Raw genomic sequence first — 22,271 nt, 5'->3', positions numbered from 1 at the left:
GGACATTAGGAACAATTTTTAATGGTAAAATTGGTCAGACATTGGAACAGGCTGCCCAGGGAGGTGGTTGGGTCGTCAGCATTGGATGTGTCTAAAAGATGTTTGGATCTGGTGCTTGGGCAAGTGGTTAGGATAACCTTCTAGAGTAGGGTTATTGGTTGAACGTGGTGATCCTGAGGGTCTTTTCCATCCTGAATGTTTCTGTGATCTCTCCTGTGAAGAGAGACTGAGAGAATGGGGGCTGCCAAGTCTTGAGAAGACTGAGAGGGGATCTTATCAACATCTATAAATATCTGATGGGTGGACATCAAAGTGAAGGTGCCAGTCTCTTCTTGGTGGTGCCCAGTAATAGGACAAGGAACAACAGGTACAAGCTAAAACAGTGGAGGTTCCACCTCAACACAAGGTGACACTTCTTTATGGTTAAGGGTGATGGATCACTGAAACAGGCTGTCCAGAGAAGCTATGGAGCCTCCTTCTCTGGACACCCTCAGAACCCTCCTGGATACACTACTGTGCAACCTACCCTAGCTGGCCGTGATGTGACAAAGGGGCTGAACTTTACAATCTCCAGAGGTCCCTTCCAATCCCTAACATTCTAACAGGCAAATACAAGCAATAATGACAAATTATAATGCTATCAAAATAGTCATAATTTAAGATTGCATAAAGTTATAAGTAGAATCATAGAATGGTTGTACTCCCAACCTCCCTGTCAAGGGCAGGGACATCTCTCAACTAGATTTGGCTGCTCAAGGCCTCATCCAACCCAGCCCTGAACACCAACAGGTAGGAGGCATCCACAGTCTCCCTGGGCAGCCCATTCCAGGGCTTCATCACCCTTCTACTGAAGAACTTCTTTCTCAGCTCTCCCTCAGCTTTAAACCAATCCCCCTTGTCCTGTCTCTAGACATCCTCATGGAAAGTCTGTCATGGAGGACCTGTAGGCCTGAAAAGATGCTTATTTATGCCTATGCCTGCCTGGGCATGTTTTTCTGCCAGGACCCCTGGTTGTCAACATGTTGTGTAAGCCCCCACACACCCAGCTGGTGTCTCCCTGGGGCAAATCCATGTGATCCCCATATTTGGGAAAGCCCAGGCAAGAGCCTTCTGCCTATTATGGTAAGGTTTGGCTGACTGCCAGCCTGATTGGTCATTCTAGTGGCCAAAGGGACCATTAATCTCAGCCCACATTCAATAAATAGGGGTGCACAGGTAAACAACGTGCTCAGACCCTCACACAGCTCTGACCCTCACTTGCAGCGCTCAGCCCTCACTTGCAGCTCAGCCACTCAGACCCCCACGCTCGGATGCCATTGCATAGCTCCGATGCTCAGAGCCTCAGACCCACTCGCACCTCACCTGTCTGTGTACCTTTCTTGCAGAGTTCATGTAACCCTGCTTATATATATATATATATATATATGAGGAGCCTATGGTCTCCTAAGCCAGCTGTGCACATCTGCATGCCGCCATGCTGTCGGGACCAGATCCTGCATTGCTTTACCTACGGAGCTCAGACTCCCAGCAGCCGCACACACTTTGCATGCCCACTGCCTATCACTGCCTGGTAAGCGCTGTTGCCGCTGAGAGAACCAGGAAGCAGACTCTGAATTGTCTGCACACGCAAACGGCCTGCTAGCCGTGACAACTGTGCCAGAGACAGCACCGATATTCTCCTGCTCCTGAGATCCTGCCAGCTCAGAATTCCTGGACAGAAGCATCCAGAAGGAAGCCAGCAGCACCAAAGGCAGAGATCACCTCTTCGCCAGGAGAAAAAGGTCAGAAACCTATTTCCCCACAAAATGGGAAGATTTATCCTTTCCCCTCAAGCCGGGAGGATTCCAGCCTCAGAGTCCACAGGCAGAGACCCTGGAGAATTGGACATTCGTATAGGCAGTGACGCAGCCCCGGAGGGTGATTAATAATTGATAAGAATTGTGAGTAAAAGTTTTAATACCTCTGTAAATATCTGTTGCCTCTGCCATAGAGCAGAATCAGCTCCAGCCCGCTCTGCTCGGCAAATAGCATAGAGACCCCAAGCGGCATTTAAGCCACGGGGAAAACTCCTCTCTCTGTTTATAGTTTGAATGCTTGCTAGTTAAAAATTAAGTTTCTGTACATATTTTATCCTAGATTGCTTTCATGATCATGTATCGAATGTTAACATTAATATACAGTGGGTGGGGGTGGAGAGTTCAGAATATTGAGATTAATAAATTATATTTTTATATAAAATTATCTTGACCAAATTAATTTCTCCCCTCTGCCAAATAGGTGTAGGTATTGAGAATCCCCCTCCGTGACAAAGTCCCTCTCCAACCCTACCATAGGATTCACTCAGCTCTAAGGTCCTCCCTGGAGTCTTCTCCAGGCTGAACACCTCCAGCTCCCTCAGCCTGTCCTCAAGGCAGAGGTGCTCCAGCTCATGGATCATCTCTGTGGCCTCCTCTGGACTCACTAGCAGCTCCATGTCCTTTTGCTAGGGACAGCAGAGCTGGAGGCAGTTACAAAGCTTTGGGAAATATAGAGGGATTTGGGAATGGCTTGAAGATTTGGACAGATGTGGGGATTACTCATGCAGCATTTCTCCTGACTTCTGGGGTGGCGTCACGTGGCTCAAGGCCAGATTTGCTGAAATCAGGGTTGCGGCACCCATTCCTATCTCCCAGCAACTGTACTGTGTTCTGTGCTGCAAAGCAAACTGCCCAGGACCCAGCAGCTATTTTTAACTACAGGCAGATCATGGCCATAGGACAAAATTCTGGGAAAAACAAATACGTGAAGCTGTTTTTTCCAGTGCCATACTTCAAACTCACTGAAGAATGGGCAAAAAGTGGAGAAACTCTAGCTGGGAGGGTTTGGGGAGAGAAGAAAGGGTACAAGGAGGCAGTGGTAAGGTTATGCTCCTGTCTCCACCCTGAAAGTTCAGAGAAATCAGTAAGAACTTCTTGATCTGGACCTTTCCTCAACAGAAAACAGGAAGGATCACAGCAAGATCTGTGTCTGACAGAGGGCCATAAAGATGCTGCAAGGCCTGGAGCATCTGTGTAAGGAGCAAAGGCTGAGAGCCCTGGGGATGTTGAGCCTGGAGATTTTTTAATTATTTCCAATATGTAAATAAATAAAGAATCATCCATTCTGTCTGATTTAATAAAGACATATTGTTTATCATAATGATACAGATGGCATCATGTTCAGCATTAGTCACACGTGAAAAAATCCCACCTCTCATGTGAAAAAATCCTACCTCTCCAGTGTCAGCTTACTTATTCCTACTGACTGCAGGAAACACTAAACCATGACAAACTGCAAGACTTTTTCCCCCATTATTTCTACATACTTCTCTTGCCTCAAAGAAAGCAGCATGAGTTATTAGAATGGAGATGATGATGATGGCAAACAGCTTAAGAACAACCAAATAAAAAACTGGCATTCCTGAAATTCATCAGTGTTGTTGGTATATAAGTGCTGCTTAGAAGTACACTGATAGAAATTAAGTAGATATTTAATAAGTTAAGAAATGCTAAGAATATTCCATGCATGACATTGTAGGTTAATTTTTAGAATGTTAAGCTCATGCATTTAAAAAGCAAAGTTTGACAACTCCCTCTTCCCAAAATTCATGTTATCAGTACAACTGAAGGTTTATTTATGCTTTTGACAGGGTATGACTCCTCAAAAGGGTTATCAGCTGTATGGCTGTCCTAATGGCAGACAGGTGAAATGCAAACACTGCAGATTGCCTTCAAATGCATCATAGTCAAATCTCTTTAAAGCCGCCTAGAAAAGAATGAGTTACCTTGTGAAAAATACACCATTAAAAAAAACCCACACACTTTTATCAATATTTTTTTGTAAATATGTTTTTTAACAAAAAAGTTGAGCAATAGATCAATACCTCACTTGGCCGTGCTTCTTGGTGAGTTTTGTATGTTTGAGCAATTACCAAAATACACACTGTTATTTCAACATTTAGTAGTGGTGACTTAATGACACTACTTCAGTTAGAAACAATAAAAACAAATTCACTAAATCAAAAAGAACAGTATTAGAATGGGGAAAAAAAACCCTTTGTTTATGAAGAATAACTTTTACAAATTCTTGCTTTTCTCAAATACCTGTATACAAGCAACACAGTAACAAGATGGAGGAGAGAAAGAGTTAGAAATCTACAATGCTCAAATACTTACTATTGATGGAGTTGGAATTCTCAGGCTGAGAATTTTAGGTGCTCCAAGACATGATAAACCTTTAGGAAAATTTATCCCACCTCCAAAGTTTATTAAAACATAAGCAGAGAAAAAAAAGTATATATGACTTTAGTTTTAAGTGTAAAACATGGCCAAAGCACAGTATTTTGTATTGTCTGGCTTAAGGAATCTGCTATATGTCCAGATGCCATCCTTCACTTATGGCTGTCCTTAATGCAAGCACAAGGGAAAAAAGAAAAAAACATTTAAGTTCACAGAAGTAAAAGAAGACAAGGGAAACAAACCTATGAATCCATGTTTCTGGACTCTTTGGAAACTTGGTTAATGCCAGTTTTCCAAGATGCAAGTCTTTAAGTGGATTTAAAGTGCCAGACAGTATTAATTCTTTCCTACAAAAGATAAAATAAATTTGTGTCAATAAACGAAGCGACTCAAAATCAAAACACAAATCCCAATAACAAAGAGCATGGCATTTCCTGCGTGTCATAACCGAACTTTACTGTCAAGCTACAAGAATTTAAAAAGCCTCTAGTGGATTAATCTGATCCACTCTGCTACATATATTTTCACACTATTTGTGGTGGTTTAGGTGTTACCCGCCCCCCCACACTTTAGAAGGTACCCAGACTAGACTCAGCCGGCTCTGGGAATATAAATGAAGCTATTTATTTACAGCTAGCACAATATACAAGCAGATATTTACAGTATATACAGTTATAGACAGAAATATACAAGGTAAAAATAATACAGAAACACAACTTCCCTCCCAGAAACCTAAGTCCCCAGGAGGGGCTCTCAACCACCCCTGCACCTTCCCCCTGCCCCTCTCAACCTTACCCCAGTCCTAAGGAAGAACAGAGGTTCAGCCAAGAGGTTAAGAAGCACAGGTGAGTGGCAGGTGAGGTTAGGGAGATGCAGCTCAGTCAGAACCCAGCCAGAGAGTGAAGGCAAAATGGCGAAAGTGTTATCTAATGTTTACATTCCTTCAGCAAGACTTTGAGGGAAAGTAGACATCACCGTTGCTTTTTTCTTTTCACAGCCTATCATCTAGTTTTTCTCATCAAAACATTCTACCCTGCTTCAAACTAGCACACTATTCAACCAGGACAAATAAAATAAATCCAGCTCAAAGACCCTAATGTGAACACACAACTAATTGGTTCATAAAGCTACCCCAAAAATCACTAAGTCACTGTATTTCAGTATTCATCCAATGGAACGCTTCCCAGAGTGTTGCTCCACCACAGATGGAACAAAGTGACAATCTGTACTCATCCCTCTCACCTTCTTTGCACAGAGTTCTTTGACCCACACCATTGTTATTTTACTGCCTGCCTTGGATGTGTTTGTAGATACTACTTCCACAAGAGTTACTCCCAAGATATAAGAATGCATATCCTATTCTCCAATCTAGTAGATAGCTGCTTTGAAGGAATGATGAAGAAAGTCCCACAGACACCACTGTAGACAGAAATCATGCGTTTCTCAGAAACTCCAGAAGCTGCAGATAAAAACTGCAAGTGCAGGAAGCAGAAGCAACGTTGGCATTGGTTTGGTGGGGAGATCTTTGGGGAGCTGAGAGGCACAGACTGTTTTGTTTGTTTTATGTCCTAGGGATTTAGATCATCAGGACATACGCCTCCCAAACCCTAACTCTTGGTGAAGAAACTGCTCTTTCTATATTAAAGTATTAACTGCAAACAAGCAGGTTAACACAAGGTCACAGGATATTAGAGGTTGGAAGGGACCCAAAGAGATCATCAAGTCCAACCCCCTGCCAGAGTAGGACAACACTAACACAGATCACAGAGGAACGCATCCAGATGGGCCTTTGAAGTCTCCAGAGAAGACTCCAAGACCTGTGTGGGAAGCCTGTGCCAGTGCTCTGTGACCCTTACAGCAAATAAGTTCCCCTTGTGTTGAGGTGGAACCTCTTGTGCTGCAACTTACACCTATTGCTCCTTGTCCTATCACAGGGATCAAGGGAGAAGAGCCTGTCCCACCACTCCTGGCCAGCCTTCAGAAATTTACATTTAACAAATCCCCTCTAAGTCTTCTTTTCTCCAGACTAAAAAGCCCCAGGTCCCTCAGCCTCTCCTCATAAGCCATGCCATCCAGTCCCCTCATCATCCTCGTATCTCTCTGCTAGACGCTCTCCAGCAGATCCCTGTCCCTCTTAAACTGGGGAGCCCAAAAGTGAACACAGTATTCAAGATGAGGTCTCACCAGGGCAGAGTAGAGGGGGAGGATAACCTCCCTTGATCTGCTGGACACACTCTTCCTAATACACCGCAGGATCCCATTGGCCTTCTTGGCCACAAGGGCACATTGCTGTGCCATGGGTAACTTGTTATCCATCAGCGCTCCCAGCTCCCTCTCCACAGGGCTGCTTTCCAGCAGATCACCTCCCAGCCTGTACTGGTGCAGTTTATTATTCCTCCTCAGGTGCAGGACTCTGCCCTTGTCCTTGTTGAACCTCATTTGGTTCCTCTGTGCCAGCTCTGCAAGTCTGTCCAGGTCTCTCTGGATGGCCACACAGCCTTCAACTATATCAGCCAAGCCTCCCAGCTTGGTGTCAGCAGCAAACTTGCTGAGCAGACACTCTGTGCCCTCACCAATGTCACTGATGAAGATGCTGAACAGGACTGTCCCCAGCACTGATCCCTGGGGGACACCACTAGTCACAGCTCTCCAGCTGGACCTGGCACCATTGATCACCATCCTCTGAACTCTGTCTTGCAATCAGTTCCTAACCCACCTCACTGTCTGCTCTTCCATCCCACACTTCCTCAGCTTGCTCACTAAAATGTCATGGGAGATGGTGTCAAAGACCTTGCTAAGGTCAAGGTAGACTACATCCACTGCTCTCCCTGAATCTACCCATTCAATTATGGCATCATAAAATGCTATCAAGTTAGTTAAGCATGACTTCCCCTTGGTAAATCCATGATGACTACTCCTGATAATCTTCTTCTTTTCCAAGTACCTTGAGATGCCCTCCAGCAGGAGCTGCTCCATCATTTTACCAGGGATGGAGGTGAGGCTGACTGGCCTATAGTTTCCTAAAACCTTTCTTGCCCTTTTGAAGAATGGAGTGATGTTGGCTCTCCTCCAGTACTCAGGTACCACATTTAGTCTTAAAGATACTCTTTTGCAAAGCTGAAGTGTAAGGTTCCCCCAGTTGCTGTGGCATTAAAGCAGTTTTTAGACTTTGAAATGAAAGACCTTTCCATTCACAAGAAAGGGACTTCGATCCCAAATATGACTAAAGCATCGCATACTCCCAAATAAACTTCTTTCAAGCTCCTTCAGCAAACACCCTGCTTGGGTGAGTTTCTAACTCACTTTTTTCCCCACGTGGATCACTGATAATTTTTTCAGCCTTCAGAATTCTAGCTCTCATAAAAGATAATCTGAAATTATTTTGACTTGTCGTATGTCTGATGGTATTTTTGAAGTCATAGGAAAAACAAAATCTGACTTTTCAGAGCACCTTAATACCTTGTGTCTTTTACCTTTCCATCAACTGCCCATGCCAGCATGTGTATCAGCAAGAACAAAAACCTCTATGGCAATTCCTTTACAATCACTTACATAAAGATTTAGGTCATTTTAACTTGAAAGATTTTTCAACTTCTAAAAACACAAGATACCTGAAATTATGACTAAGAATTGGAGATGTCTTGATGCCCCTTCAGTATAACAAATACTTTCCTCCAAGTTCTAAAATGTAACCTGTTTCCTATTCTTCAGCATGCCACCTTGGAACAAGTAGCCCTTGCTCAGTTCTCGTGGTTTAGGTTATCATCCCTGCCCTTCTGTAGCTTCACAGTTACTTCTATTTAAAACACAAACATAAAATAGAAAGCTATGCAGGCTTGTTAGAATTGTTTAGAACAGCTTCAAAGTCAAGACGGGTCATCTATCTCTTCCAAGCAGGTAACACATTTTACGCCCTCCTGTTTCACTAATCCAATACAAGCTTCCATGATTATAAACTAAGCTGAAATGCTCATTTGCCTTCCCCAGCACCACTCCAGTCTTCTTGCTCTGCCAAGTCCTGTCTCCTTTCCAAGGAAGGTATTTCCTTTTACCATGCTCAAACAACTGTTTGTCCTGTACCTGAAACAACCCTTTCTCTAAAGCTCTCGGCAGAGAATTTAACATAGGAAAAAGGGATTATCCAAGCCTAAAATGGAAGTCATTAAATTCTATAGGAAATACTGTGTGTAGAGCTGCTGTCCAGAAAATAACTCTTATGCTTTTTATTTCTTAGGATACTTAAAGAGTCTATGACACTTTTCCCCCTTAAAATAAAGCAGTGAATTTGTGTGTGGAGAATATAAGATGCATCTGGGACAGCAAACTTCCTCTGAGCAGGATAAAAGCAATCATTCTACGGCTGATCTATCAAGTTCTGCAAGCGGAGTTCAAGTCCACACAATCAGGTCCCAGCTTATCCTAGCTCAGGTGTCTCCAGCATCTGTGCAGGACACAGCCTGTCCTCTACTCTATGACTGTATATGCCATATGAATGGCCAGCTTGACCTGTAATTTATTGAAGCAGAAATTTTGCAGAGTAGAAGTTGAAATGTGTCAACTAAGAACCAAAAGAGCAAATTCTCAGCAACGGCCTAAAACAATATAGTCAGATTCAGCAGTCTCGTGGCAAGAATAAGCTGAGCAGTGCACTCAGTAGCTACTAACAGCTTCTCTTTGCATGCAAAATGGAGCATCAAAGACAGATGGCTAACCAGACCATTGGCCAAGAAATGGGGGAGCAAGGCCACCTTCAGGAGCAATTTGCATACTTGGGTAAACCATAAATATCATAATAGCGAATACAATCCTCATCCATATTTCTTAACATTTTTTACTTCATTTATAGCTTTGAACTACTGTCATGTTCATACGAGCAAAAGCTTTCAGTTGTCAAGTAGGAAAAAAGCCAAAGACAGATTTGTTTGTATTAAAAATAAAAAATCAAAATTGTTGATAAAACCTAAAATACAAGTCTGAATTCAGTTTTAAGTAACACAAGACTGCATTATTGTTAATAGGTCTAGTATTTATACATGCTCCCAATTACATTTTATGTTTTAAAATTGCTTGAGCTATACATTTTCATGACAGTTAACATGCTTCTTAGATTTGAAAATGCTAGAAAGATACAAATCACAGCAGAATGCTTCAGATCTACAACAGCAGTGAAAGAGAAGGAAAAAAACAAACAAGGAAACACCCCCCAAAAAAACCCCAAACCAAACAAAGCAAGCACACAAAAAGAAACAAACAAAAAAAACCCCACAAAACCACAAGAACTGAATCTGCCATACCTAGCAATGACAACTGCCCACAGCTACCATTCCAGAACATTTTTTTTCTACTGCAATAGTGCATCTTACCTACAAAAATTCTATTTTTAATGAAAGCCCTGCCACACACTAACACAATTTTCTGTCAGCTCTCCAGCCTTTATAAAACTATTCCTTTAAGACCATCTCCACTCTTACATAGGCAGCAGGAAGAGAATACAGCTTTGAGATTCACACAAAATTTACCAGATTATAAGGTCGTAAAGAACTGCTGTTTCTGGGCTCCATTAAAGAAAGGAGGTACATTCCTGTTCCTCCTCTGTAATGAGTCTTGGACAGGTGCTGCAGCATGACCAGTGGTGAAGGCAGACTACTCCCAACAGGTACAAGAAAGGAGTAGGCTGGAGAAGACTGTGTCTGGAATGAAGGATAACTGCCTTGCTCCCCTCTTCTTGCACTGAGGTGTGTTCAGCTTTGAGGAGATGCACAAGTAATGGCAGCAAATGGAGCTGTTTGCTCAAAAGGACTCAAGTATAATAGGGAGGGACAGCTTGAGGACAGTGAAAAGACAGCATACATCAGTTGGGCACTGTAGGATTCAGAGAAAAGGATATGCCCATCTTAAGGTTACAAATGGTCTTTAGCTGACAGAAGGAAAGAGGGGTAGTAGTTCAGTGGGACTTGTAACTGCCCCAAAATGTGAGTCAAGTATGTGCTTTCACATGCAGCAGTGTAACCTTCAGCATGCACTACAGATAAAATTAAAAAATAATAATACATTTTTTAAAAAGTCTGAAACTATCTGCAAGGGATACAAGACAGAAAGATTTGTAACAATTCTTTAGCACTCCTTAGCTGAAAAGCACTTGCTGTGTCACAAATTACTACTTAAAGCTCACAGCTGACATATGACTCAAGTCTTTCTGATGCCATTTGAAGAGTGCTACATACCTCACATTCCAAGCAGTGGTGAAGTCGGGGTTCAGCAGCAACAGTGTACACGTGATATCTATTAGCTCTAAAACAATTAACAAGAGACACAAAGATTAGTAATGTTCAGACACAGTGGTGTTCCCTCTGTACTTCCTTGCTCCCCATACTTCCTCAAAGTCTATGCTCTACGAGCAAGCTGTACCACAGGCACCTACCTCTGCAGAACACTGTTCCACTTTATTGCAGAAGAAATTCTGGCTTAATTCAGTAGAGACCAAAATTTGCCATATCTTTCCTTTCCATTATTTAAAATAATAGACTTCTGTCTTGCTAACAACTTGCATTCTAAGAAGTTTGCAGATGGAAATTTCTGCCTCTACCAGTACTGTTATAGTCAAATATATATACTATGACCTCAATGAGGGGCAGCCTTTCCATGGCATTCTCAAGTACTTAGTGACATTAAACTGCAGAGACACTCAATTTATCTTACATAAACAATCCTTGAAAAAAAAAATCCAATTATTTTTACACAAGACAGTGCCATTAAAAATATACCCTACTGCATCAGCCTAAGTCTGAGATGCAGAAGGTTGCCTATACTACAATGTTGCAAAAAATGTGTGCACTATAAAAAAAAATTAAAAAACAATCTGTAGCTAAGAAAACCAAATACCAGAACTACGAATTAGGATCACAAAATAACTCTGCTATATAATTGCACAGAGAAGACTTCAAATTGAGTGGCAGCCTTGCTTCAGATTGAAATTTTAAGAATAAATTGCTAAAAAAAGAACAAACAGAACATTTATTTGCAACCCTGTCCTTAAGCATGACTCAGAGCACACACATATATTACATTTACTTTTAGAAAACCGAGAAAAAGAAAAGATTGAGGTATGCATCTGCTGAGAATGGAAGAGAAATTTCATTGTGACTTCTATCTGTTCCCTCTGTACTCAGCTGCACCACTCAAGCAATTTTGAGCCCCACCAGGGTAACAGTGGGGACTGGATGAGGCAGTTAGTGCCATGGTCTAGTTGACTGGATAGGGCTGGGTGATAGGCTGGACTGGATGATCTTGGAGGTCTCTTCCAACCTGGTTGATTCTATGATGTCCACCTAAGCTTGAGATAAGGACTGATAGTGCCTTGGCTCCTTTAACTTCTACTCTTGGGAGGCATAACATTAGATTAGTTACCTTGCCTTGCAATTACAATGTGATTTTGCAATTGAAAACTGAAGGCAACTGTCTAAGCTTTTATGGACAAGAAGTTGGCTACACTCTCTCCTAATCACTCTGAATTTAACATACTAAACAGAATGTAATCCAGGTAACTTTCAGGGAACAAAAAAAAAAAAAGAGAGAGGCATTTTATTATTACTTAAGGGCAAAAACTTATTGAGAAAGATAGTATCTCATGGACCTAGATCTCTGATTATTACAGTTAATATCACTGTAGAAAGAATTTTAAGCAATCACTGACTAAATGCAATAGGAATGCAATAACTAATATGCAAGCATATTAATTCAAGAAGCAAAGGAATATGGCTTCATCTATTTTTAATCAAAACTTTGAGAGAATTGGAGAACCTTTGTGTGTTACTGTATGGCTGCTTGATCATTTATATCCAACAAAATTCTTTTATGTACTCTACTAATTTTTTACTAGTGATATTTAAAAAATTTCCACAAAGAAGGAGTTTATCTTCCTATTTTCATGGCTTTTAGTTCAGATTTTTTTCCCTTCCCTGTAATGAAAGATTGCCTTTTAAACCCATCTTTGTGATTATGCCTCGTATACACAAAGCTTCTTCATGATTTGCTGCCTAAATGTTCAAATGTTTTTCTTTGATGTACCCAGTCCATGAACCAGCAAAGTTCTTCAACACCTATTTAATTTTGGACAGACAAATTGCCCAGTTGAAATATCCAGTATTAGACATCTGTATTTCAAACTAAACACAGAGTGTTTTGCTCACTACTGTTTCAATTTTACATTTAAAAATCTAATTGACAACATTTAATGAAACATCAGTTTTATGTGGATCTCAAGTTAAAATTATGAGCTGCCATTGCTTCCCAAGTAGTGGGCCTGCATCAACCTCATGGAGTTCAAGTGCAACTTCCTGCATGTGGGTCCAAGCAATCCCAAGTACAAGAGAAGGACTTGCTGGCATTGGACACAAGCCCACAACAAGCATTTGCAGCCCAGAAAGCCAACTGTAACCTGGGCTGCATCAAAAGAGGTGTGATCAGCACATCAATGGAGGTGATTCTTCTCCTTTACTCTGCTCTCCTGAGACCCCATTTCCAGTACTGTGTGCAGTTCTGCAGCCTTCAGTACAAGACAGACATGGACCAACTTCAGCAGGTCTAGAAGAGGCCACAAGTATGATCAGAGCCTAGAACACCTCCACTGTGAGAAATGACTGAGACAGCTGGGATTCTTCAGCCTAGAGAGAAGGGTTCAGGGAGATCTTACAGCAGCCTTCTAGTACCTAAAGGTGGGGGGGGGGGGGGGCACAGAAACGATGGAGAACTCTTTACTAGGTAGTACAGTGATAGAATATGGAACACTAGATTCAAACTGAAAGAGAAAATATTTAGATTAGATGCAAGGAAGAAATTCTTTACTTTGGGGGTGCTGAGGCACTAAAATAGGTTACCCAGAGAAGCTGTGGATGCTCCTTCCCTGCAAGTGTTCAAGACCAAGTTCAATGGAAATCTGAGCAACCTGATCTAATAGAAAGTGTCCCTACCCATGGGACACTAGATGATCTTTAAGGTCCCTTTCAACCCACACCATTCTATGAAAAAATAAAAAATATATGTTGGCAGCAATTTCAGAAAACCATAACGTGGCGATACAAATAATACACACACATAGATTGGAGGGGAGGGAAAATACTGGGGAATGATGAAAGTGTATGGAACAATGGCAAGAAAAGTAGTAGCCATGATTTTGAATTCCAAGTATCCAAAAGAAACTGCAGCTAAATGAAATGTCTGTCACAGTAATTCATCAATGGCTTACCACAAAGCACTTCTGCTTTCCAAGACCCCATCACAAAAACACTACATCACGTCTGAAAGCAGACACTTGAACCAGTAATCTGGTTTTCTTCCTTATTCTATTTAAAATGGCTTACAGTAATCCAAACAATGGTAATAAAAGGTAATAAAAGGCTACATTTGCAATCATGATTTACCATAAGCATCAACTAAATACACAATTTAGTTTTGCTACAGTCAAACGTATTTTTTCCTTCACTACATTCAGAAGAAAACAATTACCCTGCAAAACTCCAAGCACATGCTTTTGCCTACAAAAAGGATTTTGAAGGAAAATTCTTGAGGATATTGCATACGAATAGAAAACGTAACATCTCTTTATATAGAGTATGCTCACCCATGTCACACTGAAGACAACTCTGTGAAATCACCTGCTAAACACCTCCATCTTCATTGTCTCCACCACTGTGCCTTACTTTCCTCTACATTTCCCATCAGGTGTGAAACTCAGTTATGGTAAAACATGCTAAACTCTATAAGCTGTACCCTGTGCTACGAACAGGTTATTAGCATGGATGTCCTGGACCACGTTTTGCAATAGTGACAAAAAACTTCAAAAGACATGAAAATTCGGCAAATCAGGGTTTCTCACACATTTTAAACCTACTTTTGTCATTGAAGAAACAAAGAAGAATAGAGCTTTATTTTCAAAAAATAGAAAATCAAGCAAGTCTCAATAAAAAGGCCGTAATCTAAAACTTCATGCCACTCCAGTATTTACCAACATTATCTGCAATTTGAATTAAAGGGTTCTACACAGCTTCATCTGGGAGAAAGGAGACTCTTCAAGGAGCTAGCACACTTTGTCACCATCCCACTGCACACAGTAGCATACACCATGGCATCACCACAACAAAAAGTGCCAGTACATTACCACTCAGCAGTCTCCAGCCTCCAAGTGCAAGAGTAACTCATCTCAGTGGTTTGTACTTTGACTTGAAACAGGTGTACACCTGTGTAGCACCTTCTAGGGGAGGACTTCGATGTAACACTTGAAACTGAAACAAAAAGTCTTCACGCAGACTTGAAGCACAATTACAATTTTCCTGACAAACTCCTCCTTAAGACCTGTAAAATACACTGCAATGAGAACCACTGGTCTTGCAAAGATGACTGTGCCAGCAGGTTCACTTGTTTCTTTGCTTGCTACAATTTGTTTCTGAATCACAGAATTAACCAGGTTGGAAAAGACCTCTAAGATTGAGTGGAACCTGTCATCTAACCCTTCTAGTTAACTAAACCATGGCACGGGCTACATGTTTGAGTCAACACAGTTTATATTTCTTATATTACAAGCTCTTTTTATTGCCTTTCACAATAATCTGCAGTATACATTCTTAATTTGCAGCTATATCACAAACACAGGTTTCTAATAGAACTGAACCCACCACCAGCCACTTTGCAGCAGCTAAAAGATCCAGGTCTTACTAGGTCCAACCCATAAACCAGAGAAAGAAATGGAAGTTACTTATGTTAGAAATACATATCCCCTAGGAATAGAAGTCTAAATTTTAAAGATGTCTGTAATGATAAAAAGTATTCAAGAAAACACAAAATGAAGGACAATGTGAAATTTTACAAGTCCACAATCCACTTTTCCTAGATAATCACACAACAATATGACATTAGTCTTCTGTTGGGAGGGTGTAAACAAAGAAGCAAATCTGTTTGACAACAGTAAAATACAGACAATGGACATGTCAGTCATGCCCACTATGAGAACTCCTCAACTTTAAATTACTCCTTTGAATAAACTGAAAGTATTGAGACAGCGATATGTTACTTTAATACCATCCACGATACACAGCCAGGACTGAAAAACTGCATTGTCAATGGAAGAGGTTCCTCTGTATCACAATCCACCTCACAAGGAGATAAAAAGTTCCTATGCATGACCTGTCACCATCCACTAAAAGGCATGCACATTCATGATCACAACATAAGCCTTCTCTGCTATTTAACGCTGCTCTTCACAAAACACTTGCATTATATGTCCATGTGTTTATAGCAAGGAACTGAAATGTTCTTAAAGCAGTAGCCCTGCCTTCAGGCAAGCACAGGCAACATTTATTGTCTTAAGAATGCTTCCTTGCCAAGGCTCACTGAAGACCTCAATCTTCTTTCACCATATCATCCCTGAATGCAAAAGAAGCTCAAGTGCACATTTATAGACTCAGCTAACATCATCTGACTGTCCCTTACCTTGAACTTTAATGAGGGTAAGCGCACAGGTGGCCTCACCCACTTAAAGTGAAACAGACTATGATAACAAAAAAATAAAGAAAAAAAAGAGAGGGTAATACAAGTAACAGTTTTACCAAGAAAGAGAAGTTACTAACCAGATTTGTTTTACTGATTTGCTCTCACAATTTGTTCAAGACAGTACAGCATGTTAGTTATATGCTGATTAGAAGTTAGTGCCTGTATGAGATGCCTGCTAGCATCTCACTACTGAAAACAATTACTTAACTCATCCATCAAGCAACCGGGGAGACTGCCTCTGCCACAGCTGAAATCAATGCAACCTAATGGATGGTGGCTGTTGGGTATGCTCCAGGAGGTGAAGACAGTCTGACACAGCCATGACCAGGCTTCCTGAGCTAATCCTGAACAGCCACGGCAGGGTCGTACTGAGATTCAATAATCCCTTTGGAGTAAATTAAGGTGAACTGACACCAAACAGCTGATGAGTTAGGTTTGTTTGATCAAATGAAAGCTCCTGGTCATTTGCACCTTAATGATGCTTAGTTGGACCAGAGGAGAGGGAAAACGGGAAGAAAAAGGAGACAGGGGAGGGGATAGAGGGAGGAACGGAGGAAGGGAGGAGGAGTGATGGGGAGGAAGACAAAAAGAGCAAAATAGATATCACTCCCTTTGGGCAGGCATAGTGTCCAAGTCCTAGGTGGTGGATGTACATCCAGCATGATTTTCTATGGCAGATGCAACATAAGGACCTCAGAAGTTCAAGTCTTTTTATATGCTTCTCGCAGGGGGGCAGTCTCTCCAGATCGCAGAGAGGTGTGCAGCACGTCTGTGTAGTGCAGTGTCTGCGACTGGCCTTCACACGGTGCTCCTGCAGTGGTTTTAAAATCAAGAAAGCAGGAATTCCTGCTTCCACATAAGATAAGGCCAGGCCAGGAACTCTCCTATTAAAGGCTATCAAAACCCTCACCCTGTCTATTCAGAACTTTCACCTTGTTTGAAATAATATATGGAAAAGTCATTAAGAGCCATCAGCCAGGCCCTGCCACACACATTGTCTGAGAAACTGAACAGTGGGCTCTCACAATGGATTAGGTTAGTTTTATCCAAAAAGAAAAACGTTTAACAATATGGTAACAGCCTCAGTCTGAAACCCAGATCCACCTGAGGTACTGAAGATGTGAACTGACTGGTCACAAGGTGTTGTTTCAATAGAAAACACATCACTCTTTGTAGGACACAAAAATGAGAAAAACACCATAGCAGGCAGATGATAGTAGAAAGAAGTCTCAAAAAGAGTTATGAATAAACACCAGAAATAAGATGATGAGGTAAGCATAAAACTAGTTGCCTTTTCTCATTCTTAATCTGAATAGAACAGGACACTTTGTAAGCAAATATCCCTCATTTATACATCTTGTTAAAGACTGAAAACTGGTAACATATACTAAAGTAGCTTTCATTAAATTAAACCAAACCAAAAACCAAATTAAATCAGAAAGATGAAAAAATAAAACAAAGCTTTGCAATTAGGAAAGAGGTGTGGACTAATGATTTCTGGTATCCCTACATTTAAAACACACTGCACTTTTTTCTTACTTTAGATCCATGTGGTTTTCCTTCTAACTCAATAAAGCCAGACAAAATTCCTTCTGTAAAGATTAACATCACTTCCCTAAATCACTCACCAAAATAAGTTAGCTCCCTTTAACCCTCCTAGCTTGGGCAAGAGCAAGGGGATTGACATTTTCAACTCAGTAACCCTACACCTGTCCAGGTTGCCAAGGTACACAATCCACAGCTTGCCCTCACCCTACAGTAACACTCATTTCTTTCAGAACAAGTTTAACTGGCTTTAAGAAGGGCCAGTGTGGTGTCAAAAGAGATATATTATCTGGACAAAGGCATCAGGTGCATCTTCAGTAAGTTTCCAGGTGACACCAAGTTGACATGTAGGAGAATAGGGAGGCTTGACACGGGGATCTGGATAGGATGGATCAATTGGGCAAGGATAATAGTATGAGGTTTAATGAGGTATGAGGCCATGAGTGATTGTTCCCCTGTACTTGGCACTGGTGAGGCCCCATCTTGATTATTGTGCTTGGTTTTGGGCCCCTCAGAAGAGGCTTCTCATAAGAAAGCTACAGAGGTGCCAAATTAGTTTCAAAGGCCAGGAATACAGCCAGCGAGCGGTTTAGAACACAAGTCTCATGAAGGAACCAGGGCTATTTAGCTTGAGGAAAAGGAGGCTAAAAGGACACCTCATCACTCCTTCAATTACCTGAAAGTAGGTTGCAGCAAGCCAGGAGTTGGTCTCTTCTCCCAAATGACACAGGACAGGACAGGAGGGAGTAGGCCCAAGTTGCACCAGGGAAGGTTTAGATTGGGTATTAGGAAAACTTGTTCACTGAAAGTGTTGTCAAGCTAAAATAGGCTGCCGAAGGAAGTGGAGGCACTACCCTTGGGGGTATCTTAAAATGTATGCAGATGCAGCACTCAGGGACATGGATTAGTGGTGAACTTCATCACTGTTAGATTTACACCTGAAGTCAACGATTTTAAGTGTATTTTCCAACACAAATGATAAATTGAAAATGTTCACTAACAATCACATAAAATTCTACTCTCCATCTAGGTAGCTTACCATCTTTGTTCAGCCATTGCTTTCTTTGTCTGTAGAGGAGAAGTTTATTGTGGACATATGGCAAAAGAAACTTGACACACCAGCTCTCCACACCAAGCTTGTTTTCTACCAAGACAATAGGGCTCCGGTTATACCTGGCTTCAGGGCAGGGTATTAGTCCAATTTCATCTCTTAAAAAAAAAAGAAAACAAAACAAATTAAACTTATTTCCACTTACTTTTCTCAACAGAGCAGACTGGTAATGCTTCCCATCCAATCAGTCCATCCTCCTCCCTGTTTTTATCTTAATCTGTAGTTGCTATCCTCAATTCACCGTCCTGATTCTGGCAAGATTGCAGGTACAATAAAACACATTTTCAGAAAGCCATCCTCTGCAAAACTCATGCAGCATATTAACTTGGCAAATAAACGATTCAGACACATTTGAAGACACAAATAAAGACTCAAGATGAGCAAAAGAATTAAATTTGTTTTACTTCTATAGGTTTTATTGTGACACAGTATTGTAGTTTTGAGTTAAAAGCCACTAAAAAATATTTTTTGTTCCCCGATGCTGCAATGATTGAAAACTAGAAATATGTTAAGACTTGTTGAAAACCCTGGAAGTAACAGCCATCATAAGGTGCTTTAGAATCAATTTTTAAAATCCTTTAAATGTTCTCTAGGAAAACTCTTTTTTGTTGTTCCAGCTCTTCTCACGTTAAGATAATCAGAAAAGCTTCATGACGTTTCCCCAAAATATCCTAAGTATCAATGCTACACCAAGGTGTTAAACAATCTAACACAAAGAACACTGGCAAGACAAATTTCATGTTCAGCTACAGTAAAGACTTATGGAAGTACCCTTCTTTCTGAATGCCCTGCAGATAAATTTCCAGTCACTCCAGGAAGAACCTTGGACTTCCATAAATGACTCTTGTCAAACGACAAACAGTATCCTCAGATTTGGTACACAAATATTAGGTTATCACCTAAGAGTTCATCTTTCCAATTACACAACCATAAAATTAACTTACTTTTCTTAACAAGCACATCTATTTTTTGCTTCATGCACAAAAGAATAGCAAAGTTCAGAAAGAAAGTATATGTTGATCTGCTCAGTGTTGGTGATTCATTCAGTTCCAAGGGAACAGCTGACATATATGACTTCATCAGGATTTATGCACCTAGGACAAGGTAAAAATACCTTCCGGTACATTTCACAGCCTCACAAAGTTGAAAACTAACACGTTGACACAGCTATCTAGTTGAAGAATGTGGAGCTATCAGAGAGACACGGCAAAACCAATTGTGTTGTACATTTACTTAGAATTAAGTTTGTCACAGAAAGATGCAGCCTTGCCACAAATGTAATTTAAAGCCAAAAACCCACCAACAGTCCAACGTGAACCTGCCAGAACAGAACACTCATTCTGACACATGCAAAGGGGGCAAGTGAACAAAGACAAAGGACAACAAATGCATGGAAAAAACACATCAGAAATAAAAATATGACATGTCAGTAGAAATATCATGCAGATTCCTCTTTTTCAGCGGTGCCAGGCAGGTGGTACGTAAAAGAATTCAAACTTGAACCTAAAACACAAACAGATTGCTTAATTCATGAGGATAACATCTGTCAGGGACTCCAGCTGGTTACAACCGTGGAACTGTCCTGGCCACCACAGAAAGACAAGATGTCTCAGATACTTGAAAACATCTAGCCAGAATGGCTACAATCTAGTGCTCTATAGGTTGAGAAGCATGACAGCAGACCTGAGGCCCATGCTAGCTATGCACAGTCCCAGTTTCAAGCAATGCAGTTTAGACATCTGCAAGACAGAACTGTTGCTTCTTCTGCTTTTAACCAGTAAGCTAGAAGTAGCTTGTGCTTTCTCACATGAAGAGTGACACAGTGCATCAGTCCTGAAGTACACAACTCTTGTAGCCTACATTCATCTGAGACTGTGTCTATGAATGAAAATGACACAAGCTCAAAGTTTGCTACCAATAAACAATTATGGCTAAGGAGCAGAAACTAGGAAGAATCAGAACATTCATTCACAAATACTGCCTATTTAGAGCACGCTATTTCTCACAACCTAAAAATGAAGCTTCATAGCAAAACGCAGTTCTCTTTCAGAAGGCATCCATATGCTGCATTTTAAAACCTGACCACCCACACAAATTGCTTGCTACATTTATAGAAACATAAGACTATTCATTCTAATTCTCTCTCTCAAGCAAATGAATAAATTATGTGCCTGAAACATTCTCCTGTGTAGTTGCTTAGCATACCATTTTCTGGAACAAATTAATAGGCCACCACCTCAGAGACTGCAGCACTTCCAAGCAACACAAATACACCACAATTATGTTATGAAGTTGATATCCACTACGTGCTACCTCATTTGCCATAATCAATATGGAGTTACATTAATAGACAGAAAGATGTTTCCCTAAATATTTGGTGTTTTAAAACACCGCAGGATGGCAAAGGAACCGCAGATACTGGAGATACCTAAATCAGAGCATATCAGTAGCAGAAACAAAAATAAAATGCAGAACATCTGCCCCCCAGATTGTTAGATAAACCTGACTCTCACACGCATGGCCAGAACGTAGTTTGCATTTTCAGTCGTTCTGTTTGCCTCCATCAAACTCACGAACAATGAAAAAGATGGGTATCTCTATTAACAGAAACACCTTTTAAACTGCCATTCAACTGTCATTCATCATCAATCATCAACCCGCGATGTCACACCAGGGTGAAACTCCGTAAGACTCAACCCCAAGATGTGCTTCGACCAGCGCTTAAGGGGCTGCCTCAGACACACACAGCCCTCGCCGCGTTCAGCGAGGCTAGGCAAGCCCGACCCACTCGCACAGAGAGGTCAACCCCATCTCCTGCACAGTGTACGTTTAACACTGCAAAAGCTCAAATTCGAGCAGGGTTCACTTCAGAAATAATAATTTAAAAGTTATTAATCGCTCCTAGATTACAGAGTCTTTGTCAGCTTCCATAAATAAGTACTTTTTACTGACGAGACCTTCTCTGTCGCCGGGCAGATGAAGCAGTAGCTTTGCGGCTGCCGCCGCCTGCCCTCCGCGGGCCACAGGGTCGGCCAGGGCCAGGTACTACTTCAACTCCCGGGGTAGGTACGTGGTGCTCCCCAACGGTGAGGCAGCAAGAGACCACAGACGACATGTGACATCAGTGTCCTGCCCCGACAAAGTACAGGTACCAGAGAAGCCGCCTGCTGCTGCCCCCCCGTTCTCACGCTGGCAGTCCCCGGGGAGGTGCGGCGCTCGAATCTTTGCGCCAGGCTGGAAACCTGGCTGGTCCCCGATCGCCCCTCAGGGCGTGACCTTGGGCCCTGCACCCAGCCCTGGCAGGCACTGACGGGCGGCCCGCAGCACTGCCGCCGGGGACCCCACCACCTCGTCCGACCGAAAGCGAGAGAGCGGGGCCTCAGCCCGCGGCGGAGCACGCAGGGTGCTGTCACTCACATGTAAGGGTTTCGCTGGAAAGCGTTGCGAATATCCTTCACCACCCGCTGCACCAGCACCGCCACCTCCTCTGGCGACTCGGCCATCTTCCACCTCCGCAGCAAGCCCCGCCGCGCCGCGCCGGTCGGGCGAGCAGAGCGCTTCCGGGTCAGCGGCCCCCGGGGAGCCGCGGGCAGCGTGCGCGGGGCGGGGCGGGGCGGCGGGCAGGAGGGGCTCGGCTTTGTTCCCGCGGCAGCCTCTTCCGTGGCTGTGCTCTGATGCGTGTTCTGCTGCCTCCCTGAAAAGGGGTCCCGGCTTAGCCCCAGGAGCGCAGGACGGAGAGATGAGGCTGTTGTGGGAAGCCTCAGCCGTTCGCTCAAAGCGGAGGGATTTTCCCTCCAGGGCTGCAACTCGTTCTG

At 42.1% G+C, this 22,271-nt stretch overlaps 1 protein-coding gene across 3 annotated transcripts in view; it reads right to left on the bottom strand.

Annotated features, from left to right (window-relative positions):
* Positions 1–22,047, bottom strand: part of PTAR1 (protein prenyltransferase alpha subunit repeat containing 1) — a 33,144-nt gene extending 11,097 nt beyond the window's left edge. Inside the window, exons 1-4 of one of the 3 annotated variants that reach the window (XM_064176795.1) lie at positions 21,874–22,047; positions 18,385–18,554; positions 10,481–10,547; positions 4,499–4,603 (exon numbers count right to left, since the gene is read on the bottom strand). In XM_064176795.1, the coding sequence (XP_064032865.1) occupies positions 4,499–4,603; positions 10,481–10,547; positions 18,385–18,554; positions 21,874–21,959 (428 nt within the window). In that variant the 5' untranslated portion in view covers positions 21,960–22,047. Of the gene's footprint in view, positions 1–4,498; positions 4,604–10,480; positions 10,548–11,327; positions 11,381–16,008; positions 16,119–18,384; positions 18,555–21,873 lie in introns of those variants that run through there. The other 2 variants (XM_064176798.1, XM_064176797.1) reach the window with 2 other exon arrangements.
* Between the last annotated feature and the right edge of the window lie 224 nt (positions 22,048–22,271).

This window comes from Pogoniulus pusillus, chromosome Z (assembly GCF_015220805.1).
Source record: "Pogoniulus pusillus isolate bPogPus1 chromosome Z, bPogPus1.pri, whole genome shotgun sequence".
In the NCBI taxonomy this organism is placed as follows: Eukaryota; Metazoa; Chordata; class Aves; order Piciformes; family Lybiidae; genus Pogoniulus; species Pogoniulus pusillus.
This window is presented reverse-complemented; position numbering and strand designations above follow the sequence as displayed.